We start from the raw sequence: 19,030 nt of genomic DNA, 5'->3' as shown, positions 1-19,030 counted from the left end.
GAACTGAAAAACTAACTTTCTCCACCTTGGAGTTTGGAAGACTAAGCAGAAGCTGTTAACTACACAAAGAAGTCCTCACCGTGGCAGAAAACATCAACATGAGCACATGAATATTATTTTCCGCCTTGTTGCAACTTTAAGACAACAGTTTCACATGCTGCGAGATGAGAATTTTTTAAAAAAATGAAAAGGCCGGACTTACTCCAGAGTCAGAGAGGGAATCTTCAGCTTATCACGTCTGGACTTCATTCTTGCAGAACATCAAGCTGGAGCTTCGTTTACCACAGCGCAGCGCTGCTCCGTCTCACAGCGGGCTTCCAGACACTCATCACCGCCGTGGGTGACTAAAAATACAACGGTGTATCATTTACCAGCGTATTCAGCGGATTCCGGGGAGATTTTCCATGAGAGTGGAACAGAACAAAATGCAGTGAGATTCACAAACAGATGTTGTACCGCCCCCCCCCTTTTGGCAGTTTTACGCGGTTTGTCCACTCGTCCGTCTGTGAGGCGCACCAGAGAGAGACTGCCACAAAATCGAAGGAACGACGGGTCACCGCTATCCTCCATGTGACTGTTGGGTAGGGAGGGGTGCGGAAGGGAGGGAGGGGGAAAGTCTATTGGAGGGTGGAAGGGTAAATCAATTTCAGGGGTGGGTGACAGTCAGCAGACGTGAGACTGCGCGAGGCTGGAGGAGAAGTTGGTGATACCACCACAAGATTGTATTTACAGTCCTAATGATTCCTGTTTTCATGGAGTATGAAGATAAACACTTCAGATCATGGCAACAGCTACACACGTCTCCTCTGCTGTTTCTGATCTCCCTTTACAACTGCGTATCTGCATAAAACTAAAATGTCACAAAGCTTCATTGCAAGTTTTTGTCGTCAGTTCTTTACGCTTTCTGTCAGTCCCTTACATCTCAGCGTAATCCTGCACCAAAACAAAACAGCAAAGCCGTGAACACTGGCACGCTGCTGAACAGAGGCTGGGGAAATACCTGCTGGAAACGAAGACGCGTTCCTCACTTGACTGCTGCTGGATGCGCGCGAGCGTCTGTTTGGAGACTCAGCCCAGCGAGCTTTTGTTTCGCGTTTGCCAGGCAGAAGGCAGCGTATAGCACACAGCAATTTTCACAGAGGAGGCAGGAGTTTTGCGCACGTGTACACGCACAGACCGTCTATCACATTCCTGTATTTCTGTGGAGCTTGTCGAATCGGTACGCACGTGCGGACCGAGGGTGTTTGCACGTTTATAAAGTATGCTTGACAGTATAGATTTTCCAAAACGTGTGTAGGAGTGTGTGTTGAGAAGTGTTGGGTATTTGTAGGCTCATGCTTTAAAGTAGCCCAAATTTATAATGCTGGTGTGTGCGTGAGTGATATTTAATAGTCTAAACTTTAAAGCTGTCTGTTGCATGCACACTGTATCATTTGCATGCGCACACAAGCAACGGGAGTTGGGGGATATAATTGTCGCTATTTGCACCCCTGCTTGGTTTCTTTGGAATGCAGCGGTGACACCTGTGTCCTCCTAGTTGCTATGGAACTGGTGAGGGCTTGCCTGGTTGCTATGGGAAAGGAGCCTAACGCAAGTGCAGCCACAATGACCAGTCCGTTATCTCTTTCTTCCTCGTACACAAACCCTAGCTTGCACGTTGTGGTTTTGAACGCGTGGAATTAATTCCCACGATACTTTCCCGAAAGGAACACAAGTTACCGTAATGTGAATAATCTCAACAGGATTGCGTCTTGAGTTTAGGTTAAGTAAACCCACAAACGCACGCACACGCATCAGGGTTGTTTTGCACAGTGTTTGACAGCTCACATCATGTGCAGTTAGCATGCGAACTCTTTAAACTTTAGGGCCTGATGAAACAAAAAAAATAGTCTAATTTATGTGTCTATTTTAATCAATAACATTGTCAATCTCCTTTTTTCCCCCCTTTTTTTTTTAAATAGCCATGCATAGTTTATCAATATTTTGCCAACGTACATTTATTTATTTATTCATTTATATATATACATATCTATATATCCATCTATCTATATATATATATACATATCTATCTATCTATCTATCTATCTATCTATCTATCTATCTATCTATCTATCTATCTATATATATATATATATATATATATATATATATATATATATATATATATATATATATATATATATATATGTGTGTGTATATATATATATATATATATATATATATATATATATATATATATGTATGTATATATATATATATATATATATATATATATATATATATATATATATATATATATATATATATATATATATATATATATATATATATATATATATATAGCTTCCTGTGGAAAAGAAAAGAGTTTTTTTTCTAACTAATGGCTCCTCTGCCCTCCACTATCTGAATAAGCATGTTTGGTGTTGAGCAGGTGGTCAACAAACGCAAAGATGAGGGCTTGAACCAAAACAATACAGCAGGGGGCAGCAGATTATATTTGCAGACATTTTCCAACTAATAACCAAACATTCGCTGTAAGATGGATGTTAAGATGATTCTTCAGCAGTGTAATATTACTCACATTAATGTGCATGTCTTATTTTGATCACATGCAGTCAAAAATAGTGACAGCATATTCATGCACCAAAGATACTATGCCTGCTACTAGGCAAAACAGCTCATTTGCAGCTTGTCAAAGATTTGTCTACAGAGCTGCTGCTTAGAAAGGTTGGATTGTACCACTGTAGACTTATTTCTTGGCACATCAGCCTTCATGTCTTAACCAACCTGCTGAACCCCATGTGTGAGGGTGTGCAGGTTTGGGCTTATTGAGTGGCGGAAGGTGTATTATCACGTTATGTTATGAGATTCTATTTCCAAACTGCTTGTTAATTATTTTGTTATAACACTTTTTTTTAATAATAGTCAGTTTCTCAGTTACCATGGCAATAAGGGCTTTCCTACTCTTCCCTTCCCATCAGTCTGTGTGCATCCTCCCACCTCTGCTGTGTGAGATGAAGCTTAGCTAAACGCTTTCACAAACATCCCTCAGCAAACGCAGCCAAGTAAGATTCTGAACATTACATCATCCTTTGTTTTGTCTGCTTTCCTGAACCACCCATATAAAAACTATACATAACCATTTAGAAAACAATTTGCCCTGCAATTCAAACTGCAAAGAGCCAATGAAATAACTGCAAAATACAATATATTACACCTTATTTTTATTTCAATATTGTGGATGGAAGGGTAAAATATGTGTTTATGTTTTTGTTTGGGAAGATTTTAAACAGAGATATGTGGCTACACGTTCAACACGATTCAACACGTTGCTCTGTAAAAAGAGGGGAGGTTTAATGTCACTTGTACATTGAAGCTTTCTCATGGCCTCTAATGCTGGTGGCTTTTGCAACACATGAGAGGAATTAACTGCGCACAAAAAAATCTGTGAAACATCATGCAGTATTGTTTGAGTCAGCACTGCTGCATGAGGAGGAAAAAAGAGAGGGCTGTCATAAATGTGGGTGATAGCTTCAATAACATGGCCACATCGGATGATTAATGCTCGGAAGAGTTGGTTTGGTTATTTTGCAAAGCTGGAAATAATCAAAAGCAGCCCATTTAAATTCAATTGCATCAGCACACACAGAAGGCACATGAACATTTTAACATCCCAGAACTTAGTGTTTACATTGGTTGTTAATTCTCATATTCATGTGAATCTGTCACTGACCTGTTGTTTCATTTGTACCAGTAACACAAACTCCAGTCTTTAGCTGAACATTTATTTAAGTCTTTACAGCACCAGTAAAACATTGTCTGTTGTGTGTAAATAAGCAACCAAGAAATCGGTTTAAATACACCCACAAACTGATAAACACATTGCACAAGAGATGGACGGAGCACCTTAAAAGTAAGTAATTAGGTTTAAATAAATGAATAAATTATAATAGGGAAAATGATTAAAACAATTATTGTAAACAATGAATACACAGTCATTAAGCTTAAGGTATTTGGCAGAAATGATGTAAGAACAGAAACAACAGCAGCACATACAGTATCATGGTGTAAAGCAGGCACAAGGAAATCATTTTAAGAGTGTTAGGTAGGGTGCAACATTACATGGGAAGTGAACATCAATAAGTGTAAGTGTTACTGCTAGGTGTGAAAAACAAAGATGTGTGTTGGAACATGTGTCACATAATGGTATTATTCAGCCCACAAGATGGTCCAGATAGCAAACAATCTGAATGGAGCAATTGCATTAGCAGCTGTATCATTTTGTGGGAAAGAGATAACTTTCTGAATGTGGCATAAGCAGATTGTTTCATTCTTCAAGAAGTACTGGGATTGTTTAAATCAATTAAATTCAATTCAGCTTTTGCCTGTAGTACCGCTTCACGACAATGTCATCTCACACACACATCAATTCCAGCAAATTCATAATGAATAGCCTAAGAGAGAAACCAACATACTGTATCAAATAGACTTCAATCCAATCCCCATCTTGAGCATATATGAGGCGACAGTGGAAAGGAAAGCATTCTTTTAACAGGAAGGCAAAACTTCCAGTAGACCTCGGCTCAGGGAGGGCAGTCATCTGCCTCGACTGGTTTACTTCGGCACTTAAATCTTAAGAAAGTGTGGTTGGCTAGAATATATTTATTTATATCTATATATTGAGATACTTATAGTATGTAGAACTGCTCTTCTCTTTGCACTTTCATCTTTTGTTGTATATATGCAAATGCAAATCCATCCATCCTTATCTTGAATCGTGGCTCTCTTTTTCACAAGAAAGGAAAGTAAATTATATTTTAACTTACAGGTAAAGTTCTAAGTTTGAGGATGCTCCAATGTGATGCAGTTCTCATTTTAAGGGTCCTTTTCACTTACGTTGGTTATTAGTAACACCAGACCTTGTATTACACAATCCAGAGGTGCCCAGCTTTGGTCCTAGAGGGCCACAATCCTGGAGGTTTTCCATGTATCCTTGTTCCAACACACCTGACTCAAATGAATCAGTCATTGTGCAGAACTTCATTGGCTGTTAAATCCATGAGATAGGTGTGTTGGAACAGGGATACATCGAAAACCTGCAAAAGATTGGTCCTCGATGACCAACTTTGGACACCCCTGTTGTAATCAGTAGTTGCATTTTTTAGAAGAAATGGTTCAAATTGCACATATATGTCAGCAGGAAACACAAACAAACAAAAACAGCCAACAGCTTTATGGAACTCTCTTTCTTTTGTGTACTTTTACTTGTATATTGATATTGTAATATTATTGTGTGGTTTGTATATAAATTTGACAGTTCAGTATGGGTTTCCTAAGCCCAAAATGGTGAATCTTGTACACTAGAAAATAATGGGCCAGGGTGACAGGTGTATGTCTTGTCAGCCTCTTAAAACATCCACTGTCAAGCCACTACTAAAAAACAAAAAGGCTTGTGACGCATTAAGAGCTACAGGCCCTTTCTTAGTAATATCATAGATAAATATGTCTTTCATCAGTAACCCAACCCAACCACACTAATTAACTGTACTAACTGTTTTCAGTCACATCACAGCACTGAGATTGCTCTAAGTAAGGTCCTAAATGACTACAAGACAGCAGCAACATTTCAGTCCTTGTACTACTGGATCTCAGTGCTGCATTTGACACCTTTGACCACAACCTCTTACTAAAACAGCTGAAAATCTGGGTAAGACATTGTAGCACAGCGATAACTTTGTCAGTCCTTTTTTAAAAAAAAATACAGGGACAAGTTTGTTTCTATTGGTAAACCATAAATCTGAGTAAAGTAAAATAATCTGTGGAGTTCCACAAGGCTCCATTTGGGTTCCACTGCTGTTCAAGCTACACTGCTCAAAAAACATAAAGGGAACACTTAAACAACACAATGTAACTCTAAGTCAACCACACTTGTGTGAAATCGAACTGTCCACTTAGGAAACCACACTGATTGACAATCAATTTCACATGTTGTTGCGCAAATGGAATAGACAACAGGTGGAAATTATAGGCAATTGATAACTTAAGACACACCCAATAAAGGAGTGGTTCTGCATGTGATGACCACAGACCACTTCTCAGTTCCGATGCTTTCTGGCTGATTTTTTGGTCACTTTTGAATGCTGGCGGTGCTTTCATGCTAGTGGTAGCATGAGACGGAGTCGACAACCCACACAAGTGGCTCAGGTAGTGCAGCTCATCCAGGATGGCACATCAATGCGAGCTGTGGCACGAAGGTTTGCTGTGTCTGTCAGTGTAGTGTCCAGAGCATGGAGGTGCTACCAGGACACAGGCCAGTACATCAGGAGATGTGGAAGAGGCCGTGGAAGGGCAACAACCCAGCAGCAGGACCGCTACCTCCTTCTTTGAGCAAGGAGGAACAGGAGGAGCACTGCCAGAGCCCTGCAAAATGAGATCCAGCAGGCCACAAATGTGCATGTGTCTGCTCAAACAGTCAGAAACAGACTCCATGAAGGTGGTATAAGTGCCCGATGTCCACAGGTGGGGGTTGTGCTTACAGCATGCATGATGTTTGGCATTTGCCAGAGAACACCAAGATTGGCAAATTTGTCCCTGGTGCTCTGTGCTATTCATAGATGAAAGGAGGTTCACACTGAGCACATATGTCAGACGTAACAGAGTCTGGAGACCCCGTGGAGAATGTTCTGCTGCCTGAAACATCCTTTAGCATGACAGGTTTGGCAGTGGGTCAGTAATGGTGTGGGGTGGCATTTCTTTGGAGAGCTGCACAGCCCTCCATGTGCTCGCCAGAGGTAGCCTGATTGTCATTAGGTACCGAGATGAGATCCTCAAACCCCTTGTGAGACCATATGTTGGTGTAGTTGGCCCTGGGTTTCTCCTAATGCAAGACAATGCTGGACCTCGTGTCTGGAGTGTGTCAGCAGTTCCTGCAACACAAAGGCATTGATGTTATCGACTGGCCCGCCCGTTTCCCAAACCTGAATCCAATTGAGCACATCTGGGACATCATGTCTCGCTCTATCCACCAATGCCAAGTTGCACCACAGACTGTCCAGGAGTTGGCAGATGCTTTAGTCCAGGCCTGGGAGGAGATCCCTCAGGAGAACATCCGCCACTTCATCAGGAGCATGCCCAGGCATTGTAGGGAGGTCATACTGGCACGGGGAGGCAACACACACTACTGAGCCACATTTTGACTTGTTTAAAGGACATCACATCAAGTTGGATCAGCCTGTAGTGTGTTTTTCCCCTTTAATTTAGAGTATAACTCCAAATCCAGACCTCCATGGGTTGATACATTTGCTTATCATTGATCATTTTTGTGTGATTTTGTTGTCAGCACATTCAACTTTGGAAAGAACAAAGTATTTTATAAAAATATTTCAATAATTCAGATCTACAACATGTTACTTAAGTGTTCCCTTTATTTTTTGGGGCAGTGTAGATAGAAGTACTTTATTAATCTCAACTTGGGAAACTGAGCCAATATGTACATACCACATACTCAAAATATATTTCCATAGTTATGTTGATGATCTACAAATCTACATAACCATCTCACAAGGACCTTATAGTCTGATCTAAACTCCACAACTTCCTTTAGTTAAATGAAGATAAAGCTGAAATGACAGTTTTTTGAGCCAAAGAAGAAAGATTTAAAGTCAGCACAACTAAATTCAAAGCAATCAGAATTTTGGTGCAATCCTGGACTCAGGCCTGAATTTTCACAGGTCTATTAAAATAGTTGTGAAGTCGCATTTTATCACGTAAAGAGTGATAAAATGATGATTAAGGAATACCCAGTCCTTTAATTCTTATGGAAGATTTCAGGAATGATTCAGGACCAGGATTGGGGATCCCTGGACTAGACAACTATAACGCTGTCCTTACAGGTGCTAAAGTCCATCACGCAGCTGCAGTTAGTCCAGAATGTTGCTATCACGTCCTCATTAAGACCAAGAAAGTGATATAAGTCCAGCCCTTAGTACTTTACACTGGCTTCCTTTCAAAGAATTGACTTCAAAGTTCACTGTTAGATTTTAAAGCACTGATGGTTTAGGTGCAAAATACATTAAGGATCTTCTTTGTTATGACCGAGTGAGATCCTTTAGGTTATCAGGGTCAAATCTACTTTTTGTTCCCAGAATAAAAACTAGTCATGGGGAGACAGCGTTCACTTATTATGCTCCTCACATGTGGGAAAAACTTAAAGAAAACTGCAGGTCTCAAGTCTGAAAACGTTTTTTATATTTGACACCTTTTATGAAAGTAACTGTAAATTCCTTACACTGTAACTTTTATGCCAAACATTTTATCAACTTTTTCTACTTTATTTAAGATTTTTTAGTGTCTGTATAGTGTGGGCAAATTAAAAAAATCTCCTGACAGGAGATAACAAATATCTTCAATAATAATAATAATTAAAGCCGCAAGCGGCATCCATCGGGTCCTCGCCTCATACCGAACCCTCCACCCGAGTCCTGGTTCTCCTAATGCTACATGTGAAGGACCCGCACAGCCAGTTCATTTTAATAGAGAAATACAATTCACATATTGAGAAAAGAATGTGTGTAAAGGCCAAGATGGCGGACAGCCCGTTACCATGGCAACATGTGTTTCATTGACTTGTTAGCTTGTCTTGGGATGATACACATGTGTGCCGAATTTCGTAGCCCGAGATGAAAGTAGACGATCAGGCCCCTAGGGGCCCCCCCAAAAAGTGTCCCCCCCACAATACATTCTATAATGTGTTAAGGACCTACCAAATATGAATAGTTACAGTTTTGGTGCACATCGTATGAATTTGTGCAAAGATATAAGCAAACCGTGTTTCATGGCGAGAAGGTATTTTTCCAAGATGGCGGACTCTCCAGTGCCACGGTAACAGGTGCTAAATTGAGTTTTTTGCTTGTCTAGGGTTGATACACATATGTGCCGAATTTCGTAGCCCTAGCTCAAAGTAGACGATCAGGCCCCTAGGGGCCCCCCCCAAAATTTGTCCCCCCCACAATACATATTACAATGCGTTAAGGACCCTCGAAATATGAATTAGTGGAATTTTGGTTCCGATCGGATGCATTTCTGCAGAGATATAAGCAAACCGTGTTTCATGGCGAGAACGCTTTTTTCCATGGGTTGCCACGGTAACACGCTTTCTCCTATCGGAAAGATTTGAATAACTTTTGGTCCCCATCTTGTCACGAAGCTCCATGGCGAACGTGGAGCCAATAGCATGAATCCCCTCAGACTAGTTCGTTCAAATGCGATGCGCCCAAATTGATAAAAAGAGCATAAACGCCAAGATGGCGGCCAACCCGTTGCCATGGTAACAGGTTCTCAATAGAGTTTTTTGCTCGTCTTGGTTACTTATACATGTGTACCGAATTTCGTAGCCCTAGGTCATAGTAGACTATCGGGCCCCTAGGGGCCCCCCCCAAAATGCGCCCCCCCCACAATACATATTACAATGCGTGAAGGACCTACCAAATATGAATTATTTTAATTTTGGTTCCGATCGGATGTATTTCTGCGAAGATATGAGTGAACCGTGTTTCATGGCGAGATCGCTTTTTTCCATGGGTTGCCACGGTAACACGCTTTCGCCTATCAAAAAGATTTGAATAACTTTTGGTCCCCATCTCGTCACGAAGCTCCATGGCGAATGTGGAGCCAATAGCATGAATCGCCTCAGACTAGTTCGTTCAAATGCGATGCGCCCAAATTGACAAAAACGGGCAAAAAAATGGCCGCAAACGCCAAGATGGCGGAAAGCCCGTTGCCATGACAACAGGCGTTTCAATGACTTTTTTACTTGTCTTGATGTGATAGACATGTGTACCGAATTTCGTCGTCCTACGTCAAACTAAAATTTTTTTTCCCCATTCTGGAGGCCATTTTTGGCGTTTCTAGGGGGCGCTGTCGAGGCATTTTTGCATTGGCGTGCATACAAACGCCAAATTATCGAAATTTTCACCGGACGTGAGGTGTGTGCCAAGTTTCGCAACTTTTCACGGGGTCTAAGGGGGTCAAAATTGAGTGAGTTGTGCTTAGGAGAATAATAATAATAATAATAATAATAATAAACATTACAATAACAATAGGGCCTTGCCATACTTCGTATGGCTCGGACCCTAATAATAATAATAATAATAATAATAATAATAATGCAGAAATCAGGCAATTAGATCACTTGTTTGGTACCATTGAGAGGCTGACATCTATCTATCTATCTATCTATCTATCTATCTATCTATCTATCTATCTATCTATCTATCTATCTATCTATCTATCTATCTATCTATGTTTTCATTGTAGAAAGTATTTTCAAGTATTATTTAAGTTGTAATTCGAAATATCATTAACATGAAATTGATTTAAACACATTAAATGGATATGAACGAAAAATTAATGCAACCACAAAATGTGTATTTATAAAGATGCATATTTGCATTTGTCCTACGTTATTGTAATTATATACTATAACCACAAGATGGCAGTAGAGTAACACGCACAAAAACCTTCCATAAGGCGAAAGGAAAAGAGAAACAAGGAATAGAAAAGAAAAAAAAATCCTGTCTCACACTGTTAACACGTGAATCAACTCGTGAACAATAAAACAGACATACCATTTATTTATTTATTTTTTGGAATGTTTATAATTTGTGCCGCAAAGAGAAGGCAGAAACATTAGTATTATTAAGACCAGGATGCAAACAATCTTGACACATTTCACTCTAATTTGTTCATAATGAGGCTGTAATGCTGCTAGGTAATCATTTAAACAAAGTAAAATGAGTCCCCATGAGATGTTTCATTTGGAAAGTTTTGTTCCAAAATAACAAAGATTTTGCAATTTGCACAACTTTATGTCTATGGTTTATTGGAAAAAAAAGCACTCTATGACCACTAGAGGGCAATCTCATGATGAATTTGATTTAGAGCTTTTTGAATGTTTTTGTAGGTTGACATTTATCTAATTATCGATCACGGAGTTGCATAATTGTATTACTACCATTACTGTAAGTATTTTGAGTTACAAACTTTCACTATTCGATAACTGTAGAGAAACAGATCAAACTGATAACTGTAAAGCCTAATACTAATGAAGTCCAATAAACTGCTATTATTTTAAAAAAAATGTGTATCCATACAGTTGAGAGTCTTAATAAATAATAAATAGTAAAAAGATATGCTTTTTAGTACCATTAGACTTCGATGAAGTTATATCAACACACAAAACTACACCAGAAATACCATAAGGCTGGACTAACTTTATTTTATTTTTTTTAGATTTTGAGAAATTTTAAGAGTCATGAGTTGTGTTTTGATGTACGAATTACAAAGTTTGTGCCATGTATCTGGTCTGGGCCTTGTTGTTGCCTATAACCCAGAAAGATAAACAATTTTCTAGGTCAGAATCATTTTCACATCTGAAAATACTGTTGACCAGGGGGAGCACACAAGATCTGACAGATACTTGATAGTAGTGTGTTTTTTTCAGCCATTTAAAGACTTTTTGTAAGTTATGTTAATTAGAGAACTCTTTTTTACTTGTTATGTAGGTTTTTTACAACAACATGCACATTATCATTGTCTCTACAGCAGTGAGCTACTGTGTCCAACTCAAAGTTTTCATATTTACAGAAAAAGAAATCCAATCCTATTCGCATAGCAGGTACTGAGCATCCACAGTGGGATGCCAACCTCATACAGAGTTGTAGAAACTCTGGATTGTGACTCTGATTGAATGGAGCTGTGTTGAGTGAAGCCATGTTGTTTACTGGAAATAAATCACATGGCCTTTAAGCCTAAAACAATCTCCCTTTAAGTTTTTGGTCCTGCAGTATTGCAACAGTCTTCATATGAAAATGAACAATTCGCTGTCCATTTGTCTGAAGGTTGCCACACAAGTAAAAAAATTCTCAAAAAAAAATTCTGTGTTTAATAATGTACAATGTGAGACGGCACGGTGCAATATACATTTTTAATTACTAAAGTGACTAATATCTAGGTTTGGCTTTGAGGTTTTTGTTCCATGAAATATTCATTTGCAATTTGTTCCCTGCAGCTGAGTTGGATACACACACCTGATGTCTAGGATGTCTAGAAATTTTCTCCTCTTAAACTCAGATAAGACTGAAGTAATTCTCGTTGGATCTGAAAAACTCAGAGCTAAATTTTCCAGTTTTGTAATGAACCTGGATGGCATTACTTTAGCTTCCAGTGCTACAGTGAGAAACCTTGGAGTAATATTTGACTCGGACCTGTCCTTTGGCCCACATATTAAGCAGGTTACTAAAACAGCCTTCTTTCATTTACGTAATATAGCCAAAATTAGGGACATTCTGTCTCGGAGTGATGCAGAAAAACTGGTTCACGCTTTTGTTACTTCGAGACTAGATTACTGTAACTCTCTATTACTGGGCTGTCCTAAATATGCCCTGAAAAGCCTTCAGCTGATCCAGAATTCTGCAGCCAGAGTCCTGACCAGAACCAGCATGAGAGATCATATTTCTCCAGTTTTAGCCTCTCTTCATTGGCTGCCTGTTGAATCTAGAATAGAATTTAAAATCCTTCTCCTTACATATAAAGCCCTCCACAACCAGGCACCACTATATATCAAAGACCTCATTGTTCCTTATATACCAAGTAGAGTACTTCGTTCGCAGACTGCAGGCTTACTTGTGGTTCCTAGAGTCTCAAAGAGCCGAGCAGGAGGCAGAGCCTTTGGTTATCAGGCCCCTCTCTTATGGAATAAGCTCCCAGTTAGTGTTAGGGAAGCAGACACCCTCCCCACCTTTAAGACTAGGCTGAAGACTTATCTTTTTGATAAGTCCTATAGCTAGGGATGGTTAGCATCCCTTAGTTATGCTGCTATAGGTTTAGACCCCCCCCCATAACAGTGTTGCATCATTAACATGTATGTCTCCTGTCTCAGCAGGTCTCCCTGGCCGGGAGTAGCAGTTCCTGTTGTCTGTTGTCTTTCTGTCCTCTTCCCCCCACACAGCAGAGGCAGATGGCTGCCTGTCCTGAGCCGGGTTCTGCCGGAGGTTTCCTTCCTGTTAAAAGGGAGTTTTTTCCTTCCCACTGTTGCCAGTGTGCTTGCTCAGGATGGGAGATTGAGTTGGACTCAACTCAATCTGTTGGTTTCCTTATATAGGCTGTTATGAATTGGCCTTCATTATGTTTTCCCCTCTGTCTGTAAAGCGTCTTGAGATGGCATTGCCGTGATTTGACGCTATATAAATAAAGTTGAATTGAATTGAGTTGAATTGAAGTAACACTTCAAAACGTCTGTGTAATAAAACTCCATGACTCTACAGCTACCATAAGTATACTTCAAAGTACAACTTACACAAAAAAGAAAAAAGAAAGACAAAACAAAGAGACAAAGAAAAAAATGGGACAAGGAGTTTGAGATGTTTCAGACAAAAAAAAAAAAAGATCTAAATTCACATCAAAAGTAAAAGTTTATCACTTAATTTTATGTTTTATCTTCTTAATTTATGATTCCTATGTTCAGTTAAAGAGGTGGGGATGGGGGATGGGGTTGCTGTCTGTCCTTGCGTATGTGTGCGTATGAGTGTGTAACAGAAAACTAGAGTATGTTTGTTGATTGTTTTTAAATGTCCTGTTATGAACTCTTATTGTTTGAATGCTTTCCCTTAATATTTATTACTTGAAATAAAGTTTGATTTTATGAGTTTGATTGTGTTGTTTAAAGACAATTTGGAAGTTTCCTGATTTTCCTCATTTTACTGATAAAGGGATGTGATATTGTGAAGCTTCTATTATTGCTCAACACAGATTTAAACAACAAACACACACACAACAAAACTAACTGCAGATACACACACACAAACTCCCAAACACACACACACACACACACCGTACATATACAGCTCAGTATTTCAGCGAGCCACCTGCAGTCCTTAATTCACTAGCAATGAAACAGATTTAAAAGATTCAGACCGTGAAATGTGGCCAATACTGACAGCTCTGATTTAAACCTGTTCAGAATCTCAATGTTGTGCGACTTTGTCTCAGCCACCGAAGCTAAACCTGACGTTAAAATGTCACTGAAAATTTGAGGATGCTTTAATTCAGAAGATCGGCAACTTATCTTAGCTGTGAAGTTTACATCAATAGATGGAGGCAAAGCTGTCAAACCAATACAACTAATTATAACTGAAGACTAAATTAGTTTTAAAGTGGTGTAATAGCTGCAGTAGTAGGGTTAACAATGAAATAAAACAAAGTTTTATAAAAGAAATCTGGGACTTGTGTAATTTTATTTTATTGTCAAAACCTCCCCTGAACTGAAAAAAGTTTGAGCAGTCCAGCCTCAAAATAAAACTTGCAATGCACATGTTTGTCCATTTGTCTGTTGTTTTACAATCAATGTTTCCAGTTTATACATAGTAAAATGCCCCAATGCATTTCTTCTCAGAAAGATAGTGTTCACTTCCTTTTCATGCCTAACCCTGACCAATCATGACAGAGGGAGCTGTAAGGAGTTACAAGCAGGATTGGAGAGGAAACTTGTAATGATTTTTTAAAAATTGTAATGTGCAGGGTGAGTCTCCTAGCAGGAGGTATCTTTACATGAAATTATTAACTGTCACAAGGATTACTGCTTCCCACTATTCCTTCAACCCTGTTTCTTATAAATATTCTTTACTGTGTAAAAACAGTAAGTAGGTAAGATCATCTCTGGAAATGTAGCATGTTGACCTACTCCTAAAATGACACTTATAGTAGCATATTATGCTACTATTAATTACTGTTATTTACATATTATGTAACTTTCTGACAGTGAAAATATGTTTCTGACCCATTGAAATTTTCCAGTGACAGTCCTTATGTGTTTCCTTGGAGCTGTTGTTGCCCAGGACTATCTTGAGGCTGAGAGACTGCACTTCACAACTTTTGTTTCTGGGATGCTATGTCTGTTTACAGTAGTATTTAGGTTTATGATATCACACGACATGTCAGCAATGGAATATCATCACTAGCCATTTTTAATGTACATCGTGGTAATTTATCATAGAAACCCAACAGGACGTTATTGGAGTAAGTGAGAATAAGTAAGAGGAAAGAGTAGGTGATAAGACGTGAGTCACATCAGAATGAATTGCTCTGACTAGAGGTAGGAGGGCAAGACTGATTTCAGTTCAGATGTCGTAGGGGAGTGCATTACTGAGAACATCTGCCTAATTTGTGTATTATGTCTTTAAATTGTATCTGTGTAGACAACAGATGAAGAAAAAATTATAGAAATTTTGAGTGATAATGTAAAACCAGTCTTTTGATTGATGCAACACTTTGTATTCATGAAAACCAAGTTATCACCAACAAATAAAAAAAAAAGTGCTGTTAGACAGTAAAAAACAAAAAACAAACAAACAAACAACTTCTTTAGCACCTATGCATTAAAATGGACTTGCTGACGGTGCCTACTCACTCCCTTTAATACCACCCTCCTGTAATACTAGTAACTCTCCCAGCTAATGGATGAGCACCACGGGGCTCTTCAAAAAAGCTGAGACCAAAACATGCAGCCAAGTCAAGCATTAGTTCCAGTTAAGTGCAGTTTGTAATCTGCAACATAAGAACTTGATGCTTTCCAAGATATAAAAAGGTGAAGCAATAATTTCTTGAGGATTACCTGCCCACCTAAACAAGCACATTTATACATTTTGTACATACACAATGTCTCTTGGGCATTTACAGAGGAGTGGTCAATTTTATTTGCTCGTTCGAGCTCTGGGTGAACTTTAGATTTCACATAAGCTTAATTAATAATTCAATAAATGCAGATGCATGGAAGTTGGCATAAAGTCCAGATGTAGGAAGTAAACTGGTGAGAACTGTGATGGGATTTTTTGTCAAGTTTGAACTCTAAGAGTACAATGAAAGCTCTAAAGAGTTGAACAAAGCAGATGTTTATACACGTCTGTGCATCGTGTGAAAATTTCTACTATATCAAAATAGAGTCTGTTAGACATGCCAAGGTGTTTTAAAGAATATAAATAGTTAAATTGGTCCAAAACATGCATAGATTTCTTAGCATGCTCCCCAAGAAATTACCCAAAGGGTCTTCATTGATCATGTTTAGTCCACTCTTCAAACCATCAGTGGAAGATTCATCAGTGGAAAACTCCTCTGAAGGATTTAAGATGATCCCAACAGGATATTTTATATTCAGTCAGTGTTTTGAATATTTCACTTGATGAGCATTAAAAAAGCAAAAAAACAAACAAACAAACAAACAAAAACAACAACAACATACCCAAACTAATAGTAGAAATCGCTCAGTCAGGCTTTTTTCCACAATTTTTAAAAGAAATTAATCAAAGTTATTACACATTTACCTCTAGGACCTTAAAGGGTTCAAACACTTGTTTCTGAGCCCTTTTATACTAATTAAGAGTTTTAAGGACCTTAGTCACCACAATAATCACTGATTTAGGATTGCTAGATATATTTTGTAACACCAGTACAAATGAAACCATTATCCTACACAGCCTGGAAGTAATAGGTTAAAGTTAACTGCTGATACTATTTATTTCCAGCTTTTGTGCCACTTGTTTATTAATTAATAAATAATAGATGATAACAGATCAAAAAGAACTCAGCAAATTAGCAGGTTTTAGGTTGAGAGACGCACAAAATAACAGAAACTAATTGTAAAGGCAAAAAGCAAGTGATCCAAAATATGGTGATCATTATTAGGTTCCAAATAACTTTCATGATACACAAACAAAAACAGTAAAGGTTAAAAACCTTTGGTCTTTTTGTATCTTTAAAACAAAAAGTCTCCTATGGGAAGACCGGAAGGAGTCATGTTTGGCACTGGTGAGTTTCTTTGGCAACCACCAATTTAATGAAACGCAAGACATGAATTAGAAAATAACCTCAAACAGCCACCTGTCAGCAGAAGAAAATCTTTCTAGGACTGGCATATCCGTGGGCAGTCCTCAAGGAAAACCTCAATCCAAAAATCAGTGATAAAATCCCTTTGACATTCACAGGCATAATCCTGCCCACATGTATCAGTTTGGAGGCTGCAGACTTAGACCTGTCCTTCAACTGTGTCTGAGGAATTGTTTATGTGAGAGCCATGTGTTGCTATTCTCATACACATAAAAAATTCTCTTCATTTAGCATTAGGGTTAGTGTTGGTGTTAATAAAAAATAAAAATCTGATTGGGGCTCGATATTTTACATGTATACTTCATCATGTAGGCTGGAGAGGAAAGTGCCAACTTTCTGATGAGGTAACAGCTTTATAAAACATGTGCAACTGATAATGTAAAAATCCACTTCTGAGAAATGTTATGATTTAGCAGTAATTGCCTTTCAGTTGCTTTTTCCATTTGGTGTAATCTTTGAAATTTCTTCCAGCATGATATAAATTCTATTACATTACAAATTTGATAAGAACACTTGATATAGAAAAAATACACATGAAGCATAGGATGCAGCTCTTTATTAAGGTAAAATCAGAAGTTCACTAGCATTTAGCATTTGCTTGTCCTGTTGGGATCCACTGCCACATCTTCAGTTCCTCCTCAGTACATGTGGTGAGTTGTGTAAGAACTTGAAATAAGTAGAGACAAAATCATTTAGTAGTCATAAAAGGCAAACATTAGAGAAATGTTTGAAAATGAAGCAAACTTACATCAGGTTTCCCTTTCTCATTGTCCAGTAGCCATGAAGTTTAGCACATTTCTTACAGCTTTCTTACACCTGCCAACTAACACTATACTTTACCATAAATACAGTTGTTGAATAAACTTTTTTTTTTTTTTTTCAAAAACTCGGCAGCTATATTATTTCATTTACTTATTTGTCACACAACAAGTTTGGTGCAAAACAGAACAAAAACTCTTAAGTAGCTCATAAGCTATACAATCACAAATGGTCACTGGATTCAGGGAAGAAATGGACCTCAAATCAGAACCAACGCAATAATACGCTGTGATGTTCATAAGTGTTTTGCTGAAATATGAGACATGCAAGTTATCTAAGTTATTTACTTTTCAAGATGTGATACCTTCTCAAATAACATATAACAATATATAAATAACAATATCTTTGACTAAAAAAAAGTTGATTTATTGCACAACAGTGATTAACATGCTGTATCATGATATTGTTTATATTATGGTCAGTAAGAATTCTAATGCATACCGGCAAGCATTATTTACATTTATGCGTACACGCTCAGTTAAATCACTGTTATATCACTCCATTTAGGGCATCACCATGGAAACGCATTGATCAACTGATTCAGATCTGCTGGCTATTGACAGTTGTATAAAAGAAACTTGCTGTAGCTTGAAGTTTAGCATAAAAAGTATTTCAAGGCCAACATGAAACAGTTCCTATACAAAAGTGTATTTAGCAAGTTTTATAAAAAAAGAAATAAACATTTGTTAAACGTTAAACGTGTGGGACCATAGCATAAGGAATAAACAATCCTTTTGTATTTCCTATTAACTAGACCAAACTAAATGTCTTGTGTTTGATGTATGTTGCATCAGACACAGACATCAAATCAAATCAAATCAAACTTTATTTCTTGAGCACTTTTCGTGCCACGGGCAACACAAAGTGCTTTACAGGATAAAATCAATTCATTAGACATAGATAATGTCTAATGTGTACATAATCATTTCTTTACGTTTGCATGGAATTAATTACACATAAACAAATATCAGTGAGAGTCTGCCTTCTCACAACTTTTCTTTTAATCAACCATCACTTTCCTCTGCTCTGATTTACAGCCTTGGGGAAGGGAAGGGAGACTGTTTTCTGAACAGAGCCAAACACCTGTTAAAAAACAACAAGGCTATCTTGGCAGCAGTCTTGCCTCCTGTTCCTACTCCAGGTTTTCCCCAGTGTGTAAAAGCTAATTTGAAGTTTAACTTGTGGTGTTCAACTGAAGTAAGTCGAATGTGCATATTTCAAAGTTTTCTGTCAGTCTGACCAGGAGATTGTGTTACACCACACTGAAGTTTGACCC

The 19,030-nt window shown here is 38.3% G+C and overlaps 1 protein-coding gene across 1 annotated transcript in view; it reads right to left on the bottom strand.

The window, feature by feature from the left end:
- The window catches only part of mast3b (microtubule associated serine/threonine kinase 3b), a gene marked incomplete at its 3' end in the record, with an annotated part of 33,964 nt that extends 33,651 nt beyond the window's left edge, over positions 1–313 (bottom strand). Inside the window, exon 1 of the mRNA XM_079245597.1 lies at positions 203–313. Coding sequence (XP_079101723.1) covers positions 203–249 — 47 coding nt within the window. The 5' untranslated portion in view covers positions 250–313. The remainder of the gene's footprint in view (positions 1–202) is intronic.
- Between the last annotated feature and the right edge of the window lie 18,717 nt (positions 314–19,030).

The sequence above is a fragment of the Telmatherina bonti genome (genome assembly GCF_933228915.1).
Source record: "Telmatherina bonti genome assembly, chromosome: 8".
Lineage (NCBI taxonomy): Eukaryota > Metazoa > Chordata > Actinopteri > Atheriniformes > Telmatherinidae > Telmatherina > Telmatherina bonti.
The sequence above is the reverse complement of the archived record's forward strand: the minus strand, read 5'-3'. Positions and strand labels throughout refer to the sequence as shown.